At 40.9% G+C, this 12,344-nt stretch overlaps 6 protein-coding genes across 6 annotated transcripts in view; 4 read left to right on the plus strand and 2 right to left on the minus strand.

Moving 5' to 3' along the window:
* LOC132849020 (histone H1-like) overlaps window positions 1-524 on the minus strand; it is a 701-nt gene extending 177 nt beyond the window's left edge. Inside the window, exon 1 of the mRNA XM_060875187.1 lies at window positions 1-524. This exon is cut by the window's left edge and continues 177 nt beyond it. Within this exon, the coding sequence (XP_060731170.1) occupies window positions 1-505 (505 nt within the window). The 5' untranslated portion in view covers window positions 506-524.
* The window catches only part of LOC132849018 (histone H2AX-like), a 44,168-nt gene that overhangs the window by 1,401 nt on the left and 30,423 nt on the right, over window positions 1-12,344 (minus strand). The window lies entirely within an intron of this gene.
* Window positions 648-3,665, plus strand: LOC132848078 (histone H1-like). The gene is made up of 4 exons (XM_060873581.1): window positions 648-922; window positions 1,123-1,140; window positions 1,603-1,662; window positions 3,121-3,665. The coding sequence occupies exons 1-4, from the start codon at window positions 648-650 to the stop codon at window positions 3,608-3,610; spliced, it is 843 nt and encodes a 280-aa protein (XP_060729564.1). The 3' UTR covers window positions 3,611-3,665.
* Window positions 4,435-4,893, plus strand: LOC132849027 (histone H2A-like). Its single transcript, XM_060875195.1, has one exon. It carries the CDS (start codon window positions 4,453-4,455, stop codon window positions 4,837-4,839), a length of 387 nt encoding a protein of 128 aa, XP_060731178.1. The 5' UTR covers window positions 4,435-4,452; the 3' UTR covers window positions 4,840-4,893.
* LOC132849035 (histone H3-like) lies at window positions 5,322-10,052 on the plus strand. Its single transcript, XM_060875203.1, has 3 exons — window positions 5,322-5,668; window positions 5,865-5,876; window positions 9,580-10,052. Exons 1-3 carry the CDS (start codon window positions 5,340-5,342, stop codon window positions 9,893-9,895), a joined length of 657 nt encoding a protein of 218 aa, XP_060731186.1. The 5' UTR covers window positions 5,322-5,339; the 3' UTR covers window positions 9,896-10,052.
* Window positions 10,357-10,860, plus strand: LOC132849028 (histone H2B). Its single transcript, XM_060875196.1, has one exon. The coding sequence runs from the start codon at window positions 10,408-10,410 to the stop codon at window positions 10,780-10,782; it is 375 nt and encodes a 124-aa protein (XP_060731179.1). The 5' UTR covers window positions 10,357-10,407; the 3' UTR covers window positions 10,783-10,860.

The following is a 12,344-nucleotide window of genomic DNA, read 5'->3' on the forward strand; positions in this document are numbered from 1 at the left end:
TCTTGGGGGTCGCCGGCTTTTTTGCCTTCTTGGGGCTTTTGGTGGCTTTCTTGGCGGCAGCGACGGGCTTCTTCGTCTTCTTGGGAGACTTCTTGGCTGCGGGTTTCTTGGCCGCTACTTTCTTGGGCTTCTTAGCCGTGGCGGGCTTTTTGGCGGCCGCCTTTGTCGCGGCTTTTTTTGCGGGTTTCTTAACTTCGGTCTGCTTCTTGTTCAGCTTGAAAGATCCAGACGCGCCGGTCCCTTTGGTCTGCACCAGAGTGCCTTTAGTAACGAGGCCCTTGACGGCGAGCTTGACGCGAGAGTTGTTCTTCTCCACGTCGTATCCGCCGGCAGCCAAAGCTTTCTTCAGGGCGGCAAGAGACACGCCGCTCCTCTCCTTGGACGAGGAAACCGCTTTGACGATGAGCTCGCCGACGCTAGGGCCTGTTTTCTTGGTCCTCGAAGCTGCCTTCTTCTTGGGCGCTTTGGCCGGCGCGGCGGCGGGAGCGGGAGCGACTTCAGCCATCTCTCTCTGTGGGAGTTAATAGTAGAATAAAGGAGTATAACGCTATACGCTGTGTAACACAGAAACCTTCCTCCTCCCTACCGGGGGGCTGGCCTTAAAAGTAAGCATGAGAACGTTGTAGACTCAACCCGGCCGTAGCTGAATGACTGCGCTTCCGAGACACAGTGACAAGTGTGTTTTCTCTCGGCGTTTCTCGGCGAAAATACGACGCCGCAGACAAGATCCCGAGCTTTCAGCAAGATGTTTGTTGAGCAGAGACTTTGTCCTTTTTCCCGAGACCCGACGCGAGCTCGTAGCGAGCAACAATGTCGCGCAGCGAGCACAAAAGTGTACGGTGCGTCTGGGGCTCGCTCCGGCTTGCAGCGCATTTGGGGCGATTTGGCGTGTAAAAACTAGACAAAAAGCGGCACTGGGCTTGTAAGTCGTGTTTGTCGACTTGCGGGAGAACCTTGTGAATGATCCTTATGTATTTGTAGCGCCTGAATGTTGTGTGTAGTAATTGAAAATGAGCACCGATAAGGCTGCATAAAGCACATGTATACTAGAGAGAGACAGCCAGTCAGTGCGAGTTTTGGGTGGCCATTTACATGTGTCTTTGTATTTGTTTGTTTTTATAGGTCAAGCCCCGAAGGAGCGTAAACAACTATTGTTATCATAAGTTTTCTTCTTCTTCTTCTTCTTCTTATTATTATTATTATTATTATTATTATTATTATTCCTCTTCCACCATTGAAGTCAATGGCAGCCCATAGAACCGTACGTAGGAAAGTTATGCAATTTGGCACACATGTAGAGGCCAGTCTTAGAAGTTACTCTAGCAACTTTCTTGTGTCTAGCTCAAACCCTCTAGCGCCACCAACAGTCCAAACTGCTGACTCGTAAGGCCTAGAGACAAAATTCTCAGAATCAGAATACAGCAAAAAGAAGTCTGGGCATCTGTCTCTCTCTCTCTCTCTCTCTCTCTCTCTGTCTGTTTCTCTCTCTCGCTCTGTCTGTCTGTCTGTTCATGGCAAACATTTGAACACACAGCGCCTGAGCTGTCACTTTATTTTCTCCTTGTGGTGAGCGCTCTTCAGTGTGTCCTCTACTCTCACCAGTCTTCCTGTAAACCCAGAGCGTCACAGAGCTCTGTTTCTGCTTTCAGGGGAACTTATGAGGTTTGGTGCAAATGACCAGCACCACAGTGACACACACACACACACACAAACACACTCACACACACACAATCTCTCTCACACACACACTCACACACACACGTCTTGTTGTGTCTTGTCTTCTTGTGTCTTGTCTTCTTGTCTGTTGTGTCTTGTCAGAATCAGATTTATTGGCCAAGTGTGTTGACACACACAAGGAATTTGGTTCCAGCAGTTTGTGACTCTACAAACTTGTGTCTTGTCTTGCTGTGTCTTTTTGTGTCTTGTTCTTGCATATTTTAGATCCTTTGCTCATGCCGATTCGAATGCACCATTTGACGTCATTTCTCTCATGAATATCTTTCCGCCATTTTGAATTTTCTGTAAAACCTACTTTTTCAAACTCCTCCTACACCGTTTGTCCGATTTTCGTGTCCTTTGGTACGTTGCATCTAGAGACACCCCAGACCAAAAGTTATCAAAAGTTTTTTGATAGACCAATGCATTCTCGTATACCGTGGCAACATACACGGTTGCGAGCACGTCAAAACAGACGTGAGGCTGTATCTTTGCAAAACTTATGTGTGTCGACACGAAACTTGGTATATGTCATTATAGTCATGACCTGAGGGTGCATGCAACGTTTCATGACAGTGCCACCTAGTGGCCATGAGATTTTAAAAACAGCTATTTTCGCTTATAACTACTGCAAACTTGAGTCTAAAATCATGAAGGAGGTGTTGTTAGACTCCTTGAGGCATGCTGAGTCAAACGATACCAAACGGTTTTCGGACAGCCATTTTGTGTGTCGGCCATTTTGAATTTTTTACGTTAAGTTCAGTATTTTACGAATGCAATGCCATATCACTACGAACCTTGGTAGGGTTCATCAGCGACATGTTCTAAGCGCATCTGATTGGCTTGACCCCGGTATCGCTGCTTGCAGCTATATTTTAGACTTGTTGCTGTTGTTCTGTTCCTGTGTGTGTGTGTGTGTGTGTGTGTGTGTGTGCGCGACTCCCGATATCTTTGTCATGATCTGGTCTTTCACACTTGGTCTGGCGCAACCTCTCTCTCTCTCTCTCTCTCACACACACACATGCACGCTCTCTCTCTCTCTCTCACTCACACACACACACTGTCTCTCACTCACACACACACGCATGCTCTCTCTCTCACTCTCTTCTATACTAATATATATGCTTTATAGATATAAAATTGAGTATATAAAAGTTATTGAAAAGTCATTGAATATAAAAGTGAATAATCAAGCTACTGATCATAAATCAGTTGACAAAATATTTTCTCTCTACAATGATATGCATTTAGTCTTTATTTTTATTTCATGCACTCTCTCACACACACATTTGTCTTTACTCTCTTCTATACTATGCTTTATAGATATAAAATCAGTGAATAATCAAGCTACTGATCATAAATCAGTTGACATAATATTTTCTCTCTAAAATGATATGCATTTAGTCTTGTTTTACATTTTTATTTCATCTATATTTCGGCTGCCGGCGGATACGACGTGGAGAAGAACAACTCTCGCGTCAAGCTCGCCGTCAAGGGCCTCGTTACTAAAGGCACTCTGGTGCAGACCAAAGGGACCGGCGCGTCTGGATCTTTCAAGCTGAACAAGAAGCAGACCGAAGTTAAGAAACCCGCAAAAAAAGCCGCGACAAAGGCGGCCGCCAAAAAGCCCGCCACGGCTAAGAAGCCCAAGAAAGTAGCGGCCAAGAAACCCGCAGCCAAGAAGTCTCCCAAGAAGACGAAGAAGCCCGTCGCTGCCGCCAAGAAAGCCACCAAAAGCCCCAAGAAGGCAAAAAAGCCGGCGACCCCCAAGAAGGCAGCCAAGAGCCCTAAGAAGGCCAAAAAGTCGGCGACCCCCAAGAAGGTAAAGGCTGTAAAGCCCAAGACCTCAAAGCCAAAAGCGGCGAAGGCCAAAAAGGCTCCCAAGAAGAAGTAAACGTGTTTCTTATGTTTTTTAACCCTCAAACGGCTCTTTTAAGAGCCACCCATATTTTCCCTTAAACAGCTGTTTCCTATTCTGATAAACATGATAAACAAAATGATGACTTTAGTGGATTCTGTACCGAGTGTTTAAGAACCTACAGAGTTGTACATTCACCTTCACGTAAATGTATGAACAACTAGAGAGAATTGGACAGTTTATATTTTAAATTACTGTGGATTTGTCTTTACTCTCTTCTAATACTAATATATATGCTATATAGATATAAAATCAGTGAATAATCAAGCTACTGATTATAAGTCAGTTGACAAAATATTTTCTCTACAATATGCATTTAGTCTTTTTTTTATTTTTATATCAATTTCTCTCTCACACACACACACATTTGTCTTTACTCTCTTCTATACTAATATACGCTTTATAGATATAAAATTGAGTATATAAAAGTTATTGAAAAGTCATTGAATATAAAAGTGAATAATCAAGCTACTGATCATAAATCAGTTGACAAAATATTTTCTCTCTAAATTGATATGTATTTAGTCTTGTTTTACATTTTTATTTCATCTCTCTCTCTCTCTCTCTCTCTCTCTCTCTCACACACACACACACACACACACACACACACACAAAAAAAAAACAGTGTCTCGGGAGTGGGAGGGGTGTGGCATAGAATGATTGACTGAAGCTGGAATTCGACGGCGTGTTTCGGATTGGTTCTTCTATCACAAGGGTCTTAGCCAATAAGAGAGTTGACGTTTTGAGTATATAAAAGAGTGCAAGAATAACAGCGCTGTTATTTCGGTGTTGTTCTTAGAACCTATCTAAACTACAAGATGAGCGGAAGAGGCAAAACCGGCGGTAAAACTAGGGCTAAGGCCAAGACTCGTTCATCCAGGGCTGGGCTGCAGTTCCCCGTGGGTCGTGTGCACAGGATTCTGCGTAAAGGTAATTACGCCCAGCGCGTCGGTGCCGGCGCTCCGGTTTACTTGGCCGCCGTGCTCGAGTATCTGACCGCTGAGATCCTCGAGTTGGCTGGCAACGCCGCCCGTGACAACAAGAAGACCCGTATCATTCCCCGCCACCTACAGCTCGCTGTGCGTAACGACGAGGAGCTGAACAAACTGCTCGGAGGAGTGACCATCGCTCAGGGAGGTGTACTGCCCAACATTCAGGCCGTGCTGCTGCCCAAGAAGACCGAGAAGGCCGTCAAGACCAAGTGAACTCTTTCACCGCTGCGTTTCTCACCACCCAAAAAGGCTCTTTTAAGAGCCACCCACTTTTACTGAAAAAGTGCAACTTCATCCTAGTTTTTTATTAATAATGTGAGTGTGAAATTCCCCAAATACGTGTTAAAATCTAACACTAATAATAACTGTCCATGTTTAAAGACGAATGACCGTAATAATAATAATAATAAAAATAATAGTAATAATAACGATGATTAATTATGACCGAAAGAGGCAGTAGGTTGCTGACAGAGAACAAAAGCGCTGTGCTGCTGAGCGCGCCAATAGAATAGGGGCGGGCGGTTTGAGTTTCGAACTGTGTCCGTGACAGAGAACGATCCAATAGTCATCAGGTGACGTAACGCGTTCTATCCAATGGCAGACGTGCTTTCAATCCGCCCAATGAGAACAGGGCGGCGTTAGGGCTTAAAATGACAGCGTTCGCCAGCGCCGTTCATTGTGTTTTTTCTCCGTGAAGTTCACAGCTCGAAGTTATGGCAAGAACCAAGCAGACCGCCCGTAAGTCCACTGGTGGCAAAGCGCCCAGGAAGCAGCTCGCCACCAAGGCTGCACGCAAGAGCGCCCCGGCTACCGGCGGCGTGAAGAAGCCTCACCGTTACAGGCCCGGCACCGTGGCTCTGAGGGAGATCCGCCGTTATCAGAAGTCTACTGAGCTGCTTATCCGCAAGCTGCCCTTCCAGCGCCTGGTGAGAGAAATCGCTCAGGATTTCAAGACCGACTTGCGTTTCCAGAGCTCGGCCGTCATGGCCTTGCAGGAGGCTAGCGAGGCGTACCTGGTCGGTCTGTTCGAGGACACCAACCTGTGCGCCATTCACGCCAAGAGAGTGACCATCATGCCTAAGGACATTCAGCTGGCCCGCCGTATTCGCGGAGAGCGCGCTTAAACCTCAATTCTGTCTAACGTACACAAAGGCTCTTTTAAGAGCCACCACATAATCTCTGAAAAATGAGCAGTTCTTCAATTATTTGTGTGTGAGCTCAGCGTTTGTCATATGAAGCTCAATTTGTGTGTGTGTGTGTGTGTGTGTATATATATATATATATATAGATATATATATATATATATATATATATATATATATAGATAGATATATATATATATATATATATATAAATAATCTCATGCTTCTAAAGATATGAGGTCTAATATAACGTTTGTGTGATTAACACATGTATGCAAATGTGAATCTGCTTTAGAGAAATGATTTACAGTGTTAGGAATATTGTGTTCAGGGAAAGGAAGAGTAATTGAAAATATATAAATATGCATTCATTTGTATAGTGCTTTTAGCAATGGATGATGTCTCAAAGCAGCTTTACAGAACATGAACACACTATAAAGTTATATAGAGATTAATATAAAACAAAAACTCAAGGTTAATATTAGACTTCTATTTAAATGTGTTTGTATTTATTCCTAATGAACAAGCTTGAGGTGACTGAAGTGACTGGTGAGGAAAAACACCCTTAGGGAGAAACCTTGAGAGGAACCAGACTTTAAGGGGGAACCTCATCCTCATGTGGGTGATTATAAATATACAGTCTAAAATATACAGTATACTGACAATGTTGTATTGATGATGAAGTTGTTGTCCTCAAAGATCACGTGTAGATCACTTCATCTCCTCTTAGTATATCTGAATATTTATTGAAGCAGAGTCCAACTGGAGCTGGTAAAATAAGATTATAGCCTTACTGAGTGAAGAAGCAGAAGGCTGTATTATTATTATTATTATTATTATTATTATTATTATTATTATTATTATTATTCTCATTTGTAATTACAAATTAAAATATAGTAGCATGGGCAAATAAAGTGTTTATTCTTTGTTTTGTGTTTATACAGAAAGAGAGATTTCAAAATTGCAACAATACATTTAGTTCTTGACTGATAATCTTTCAAACTAGATTACAAATTTCATATACAGTTAGGTCCATATATATTTGGACACAGGCACAATTTTTGTTGAGTTTTTTAGGTATTTACCAAAACATATTCAAGCTATAGTTGTATAGGTATAGTGGGCTGAAAGTCTCTCAGCTTTAATTTGAGGGTATTTAAATCCAAATTGTAGTAAGGGTTTAGGAATTACAGCTCTTGAGAGTAGCCAGCCCCCTTTTTCAAGGGACCAAATGTAATTGGACAGTTGAATCAAAAGCTGTTTCATGGACAGGTGTAGGTTATTCCTTCATTATTTCTTCATCAATTAAGCAGGTAGCAGGTCTGGAGTTGATTCTAAGTGTGGTATTTTGCACTTGGAATCTGTTTCTGTCAACCTACATCATGCCTTCAAAGGCACTCTCCATGTAAGTCAAACAGGCCATCATTAGGCTTCATAAACAAAACAAATCCATCAGAGATATAACAGGAACATTAGGAGTGGCCAGATCAACAGTTTGGTACATTCTGAGGAGAAAAAAAAAAAAAAAGAGAATGCAATGGTGAGCTCAGCAACATAAAAAAGGCCTGGCCGTCCACGGAAAACAACAGTAGTAGATGACTGAAGGCAGAAAGACCCACGAACAAACATCAACTAAAGACAGCTGCAGTTAAGGCCTGGCAAAGCATCAGAAAGAAGGAAAGCCAGTCTCTGGTGATGTCCATGGGCTCCAGACTTCACGCAGTCATTGCCTGCAAAGGATGTTCAACAAAATATTAAAAATGAACATTTTATTTATGATTATATTCATTTGGCCAATTACATTTGAGCCCCTGAAAATGGGAGAACTGTGCATGAAAATGGTTGCAGTTCCTGAATATTTTACTTGATATTTTAGTTCAACCCCTTGAATTAAAGCTGAACGTCTGCTCTTCAAATGCATGAAAAAAAACATGATTTATTTTTTAAATGTTCACTTTATTCTGGTGGCATAGCCAAAAGTATGAAAATTGCTCCTGTGTGTGTGTGTGTGTGTGTATATTTTTTTTGTGTGTGTATATATTGTACCTGTGTGTGTGTGTGTGTGTGTGTGTGTGTGTTGTAATGTAACGGAGTACAGAGTTACCGTACTTAAGTAGAATTTTCACGTATCTGTACTTCACCTCGCTATTTATGTTTATGTCAACTTTCACTTTTACTCCACCACATTTCCTAGATAAAATGTCTACTTTTACTCCGTTATATTTCCACTAAGCATCTTCGTTACTCGTTACTACAAAATAAAATCAGAAGAAATGTGTGCGACTGCAATAAGGGAGATTTGGCGAATCACTGCTCCTAGATTGCATTACGCACGTTCGCACGCTCTACGGAGAAGCACAGGCACGCGCATCGTGCACGCGCAGTCAGAGCTGGAGGCATTTATCTATAACGATAATCGGCGAAAAGCCACAAAGACGGCAACCAAAAGCAGTGAAATGTCACTATTCTTATTACCAGAGTTGTAGCACAAACAAAATATTAATTCAAACAATCAATTCAATACTACATAAAAATAACATTTCTTGTGAATATTTATTTATTAATGACTGCATTCATTGGACACACTGTTTGTAGAGAATGCACACACACATGAACCGATTTGATTCAAGACTGGCATCATTACATCATGCATAAAATTTTGGTTTCCACTTTTGCCATTTTAAATAATACCATAACTTTTGGCTCACTATGTAGCCATGTAATATAATATATATATATATATATATATATATATATATATATATACAACATGTATATATATACACACACAACATGTTTCAGTTATGTCTGTACATTCTGTACTGCTTATGATTTCTTTTTTCTTTTATTGTTTGGTTCTATCTTTAATTCTGAATCTTTCTTCACCCTTTGTTTGAATACGGCATGTCACGGTGATTGATAACCAGTTTACATGTTCCAGATTCTGGCAGTCACACACAAATATCAGAATCACACTTCACTGCTCTGCTTTCAGTACAATAGAGTGTACAGTGTATCAGACTCTGTTGTTCAGCTGTTGTCTTGTTTATCTATAACAAACAGTGTCTACTTATGTACATGTACTCTAACATAGCTGTTCAAATGATGGCCACCAAAATCCCAGTAGAACAGTGACTTTTTGTTTTGACCCACATTCGGTATTTTAATTTTGACTTCAACGAGCTTTCCTTCTGAATGACACTTTTAGAATGAGATTAGTATTGGAGAAAATGTTGCTCTCTTAGACTAGAAACTTTAAAGATTGTGTAATTTTTTGTGTTTCACAGCTGATATCATGACTCCTGAATGATTCCTTTTTGTGTTGCTTGTAATCTACTCTCAGGGTTAAATGTGGGATCGGTTTATAATGTACCCAGACGAACGGGGAACACCGGGCCTCCTAGTAGTGGACCTAGGAGTATAGCACACAGGCCTCAAGCCGCAGACGTGATCAAATGGACGTTTTACATCTAAACAGCGAAGTTTAATGCTTTACAACCCCAGAGTACTTTTACTAACCTCCATACATTGCTGGCTCTATATTTTTATTGAAATACTCACTTTGCATACCTTGGGTTAAATTCCACTACTGTCACTACTAAGACTTACAACTATAATAATTATAAATGATGATAAAATACACAAGTTAAAAGCTGTGGCTTTCTCTTCGTTTATGAACGTGTTCTATTGTGTGACAGCTGGTCTTAGACCCGCCTCCTCGCCTGTTCTCAACTGGGTCCAGGAGAGGGAGGATAAATATTCGGCCTCTGGGTGGTGTATTTTATTGAGCGTCTTGATTTCGAGAGAGAAGCATCATGTCTGGTAGAGGTAAAGGCGGTAAGGGACTCGGCAAAGGGGGCGCAAAGCGTCATCGTAAGGTCCTTCGCGATAACATCCAGGGAATCACCAAGCCGGCTATTCGCCGTCTGGCTCGCCGTGGCGGTGTTAAGCGTATTTCCGGCCTGATCTACGAAGAGACTCGCGGTGTGCTCAAAGTCTTCTTGGAGAACGTCATCCGCGACGCCGTCACCTACACCGAGCACGCCAAAAGAAAGACCGTCACCGCCATGGATGTGGTGTACGCCCTGAAGCGCCAGGGACGCACTCTGTACGGCTTCGGCGGATAAACGCTCAACACCGACCTACGTCAACACAACGGCTCTTTTAAGAGCCACCCAAATATCCGCAAAGAGATGTTTCTTCTTTACTTCGCGTGTGTTTGGGGGGGGAAAGACGCAAATGACGTCAAAAGTCTTATAAAGCAATATCCGATATACATAATAAATTCCATTGTGTAGAATATATTATATAATTTGATTTACATACATCTCTCTTTTTATTTTATGTAGTGTGTGTAAAGTTTGGTGGTAGAAACAGGATCTTTTCCCTCTTTTCTTTTGTCATAAAGCACAAAGCTCAGTGTAAAATGGCGGAAGGGGAACAAAGCACAGCGGGGACAGTGGGGAGGAGTAAGTGTGTAGGAGGAGCGGGAGGAGGCGCTCCGCGTCAGGAGCTTTGAGATTATGACCAATAACACACGTTTGTTCTCTTGTGCATAGTTACAATGTCAGCCTGTAAATAGAGCAGCCGCTAGGTGGGGGTTACTCATTCTCTCGCAGTTCACTCGAACAGCAACACCATGCCTGAACCAGCTAAGACCGCGCCTAAGAAGGGATCCAAGAAAGCCGTGACCAAGACGGCAGGTAAAGGCGGCAAGAAGCGCAGAAAGACCAGGAAGGAGAGTTACGCCATCTACGTGTACAAAGTGCTGAAGCAGGTGCACCCTGATACCGGTATCTCCTCTAAGGCCATGGGCATCATGAACTCGTTCGTCAACGACATTTTTGAGCGCATCGCCGGGGAGTCTTCTCGTCTGGCTCATTACAACAAGCGCTCCACCATCACCTCTAGGGAGATCCAGACTGCCGTGCGTCTGTTGCTTCCCGGAGAGTTGGCCAAGCACGCCGTGTCTGAGGGCACAAAGGCCGTCACCAAGTACACCAGCTCCAAGTAAAGCGCGTCACCGCCGTCTTTATCAACACAAAGGCTCTTTTAAGAGCCGCCCACTTTCTCATACAAGGTGCAAATCTCTTTTCTGCGTGAATGACAGACACAAACAAACAAACAAAGGATAAGCCCCCTTTTTTCACGTATGTATTCCATCAGTGCTACTTAATTTTAATATATAATTACAATTACCAGCTTTACTGCCGGTTTTGCTTTTTTCTTTTTTTTTTCTTTTCAAGCTTTATTGAAAGATTTCAAATAACTTTTTTAAAATTCTCATTCACAAATACATCATGTGTTTTACAATCATACATTTGAATACAAAAATATTACTTACATCATTTACAAAAAAAAAAACAAATTGTCATATCTGCTTCAAAATCTTATACTCATTTACACATATTTACAAGCATCTATGAGCAAAACATTTTTAATAAAGTCCAAGGTCATTTGTTTGATTGTCAGTTCATGTTCTTCTGTGTTTTTATCCCACAATTTGTACCCTACTGTACATTAGCAGGAATTATGGCACTAGTTACTAACCATTTTACATTGGGTTTTCCAAATTTTAGAATTGACAATACAAAAAATTAGCCAGTAAAGTTCCATCACATTTTTGTTAGCTTTGTGTTGAAAATTAAATTATTACAATATATTACAAAACATTATTGTTTTTTTTTTTCATTCACATTTAGATTTAAATCTAGGTTTTTACTTTATGCCACATTTCTGCAGATCATGTACAATTTATCAAAAGATGTTACGTTTTTTCATCCTCTTTAAAATCATTTACATTTGCAGCATTTGGCAGACTCTCTTATCCAGAGCGACGTACATAAGTGCTTAAATCTGTTATTGAATACATTAATGCAGGTTCACTAGGTTACATACTTAAGATACCATGAGTTTAAAACATTGTTGAAAGTTACAATAAAAAAGTTTTGATGTTCCCTGTTAATTTACTGGGCATTCTTTTGTAAATGAACTATATAAACAACTATATTTAACTACACATCTCACAGCAAGTCTTCAAACAGTTACAAGCCATATTACATCACTAATGTTTTCAGATATTAGCTTTAAGTTTACATTTTTAATACATTGTTCACTTTCATTTAAAGTAAGATGTTTATATTTCACTATACTCGTACTTATCTATTTTCACGTATATACTTTTGTTAGATTGTTTAAACCAGTCTTTATATTTAAATATAAAATCTCTGTATACTAGTTTATAAAAAGGTAAGTTTTTTTTCTTGCTCTTCCTATCCTCTTTCTCCATGAGTTCATATCTCTTATCCATTCAGTCCTTCTTTCCATTGCCTGTCACGTGTTTACAAAAAGCTATGTTTAATTTATTACCCAGCTTAGTAGCACCCAGACCTCCTAGGTTTTTGGTTTGTCTAGAAATGTTTGTGTTGTAACTTTTCTATTGTTTATCCATATAAAACCTACACACATTTTATTTAATTTTATCATTTTATTGTCAGAGGGAAAGACAATAATTTAGATAATACAAATGATTTAATTAACTGAATTCTTGATTTGTAATGAGCTATTTCCAGTTTT

Source organism: Tachysurus vachellii, chromosome 7, assembly GCF_030014155.1.
Source record: "Tachysurus vachellii isolate PV-2020 chromosome 7, HZAU_Pvac_v1, whole genome shotgun sequence".
NCBI lineage: Eukaryota > Metazoa > Chordata > Actinopteri > Siluriformes > Bagridae > Tachysurus > Tachysurus vachellii.

Excerpts from the sequence above, each read along its gene's own strand:
- LOC132848078 (XM_060873581.1), top strand. The coding sequence starts at position 648 with ATGACTGCGCTTCCGAGACACAGTGACAAGTGTGTTTTCTCTCGGCGT. Across the intron at positions 1,663-3,120 it reads CTTTCAGGGGAACTTATGAG|TCTTGTTTTACATTTTTATT; the intron begins GTTTGGTGCAAA and ends ATATGCATTTAG.
- LOC132849027 (XM_060875195.1), top strand. The coding sequence starts at position 4,453 with ATGAGCGGAAGAGGCAAAACCGGCGGTAAAACTAGGGCTAAGGCCAAG.
- LOC132849035 (XM_060875203.1), top strand. The coding sequence starts at position 5,340 with ATGGCAAGAACCAAGCAGACCGCCCGTAAGTCCACTGGTGGCAAAGCG.
- LOC132849028 (XM_060875196.1), top strand. The coding sequence starts at position 10,408 with ATGCCTGAACCAGCTAAGACCGCGCCTAAGAAGGGATCCAAGAAAGCC.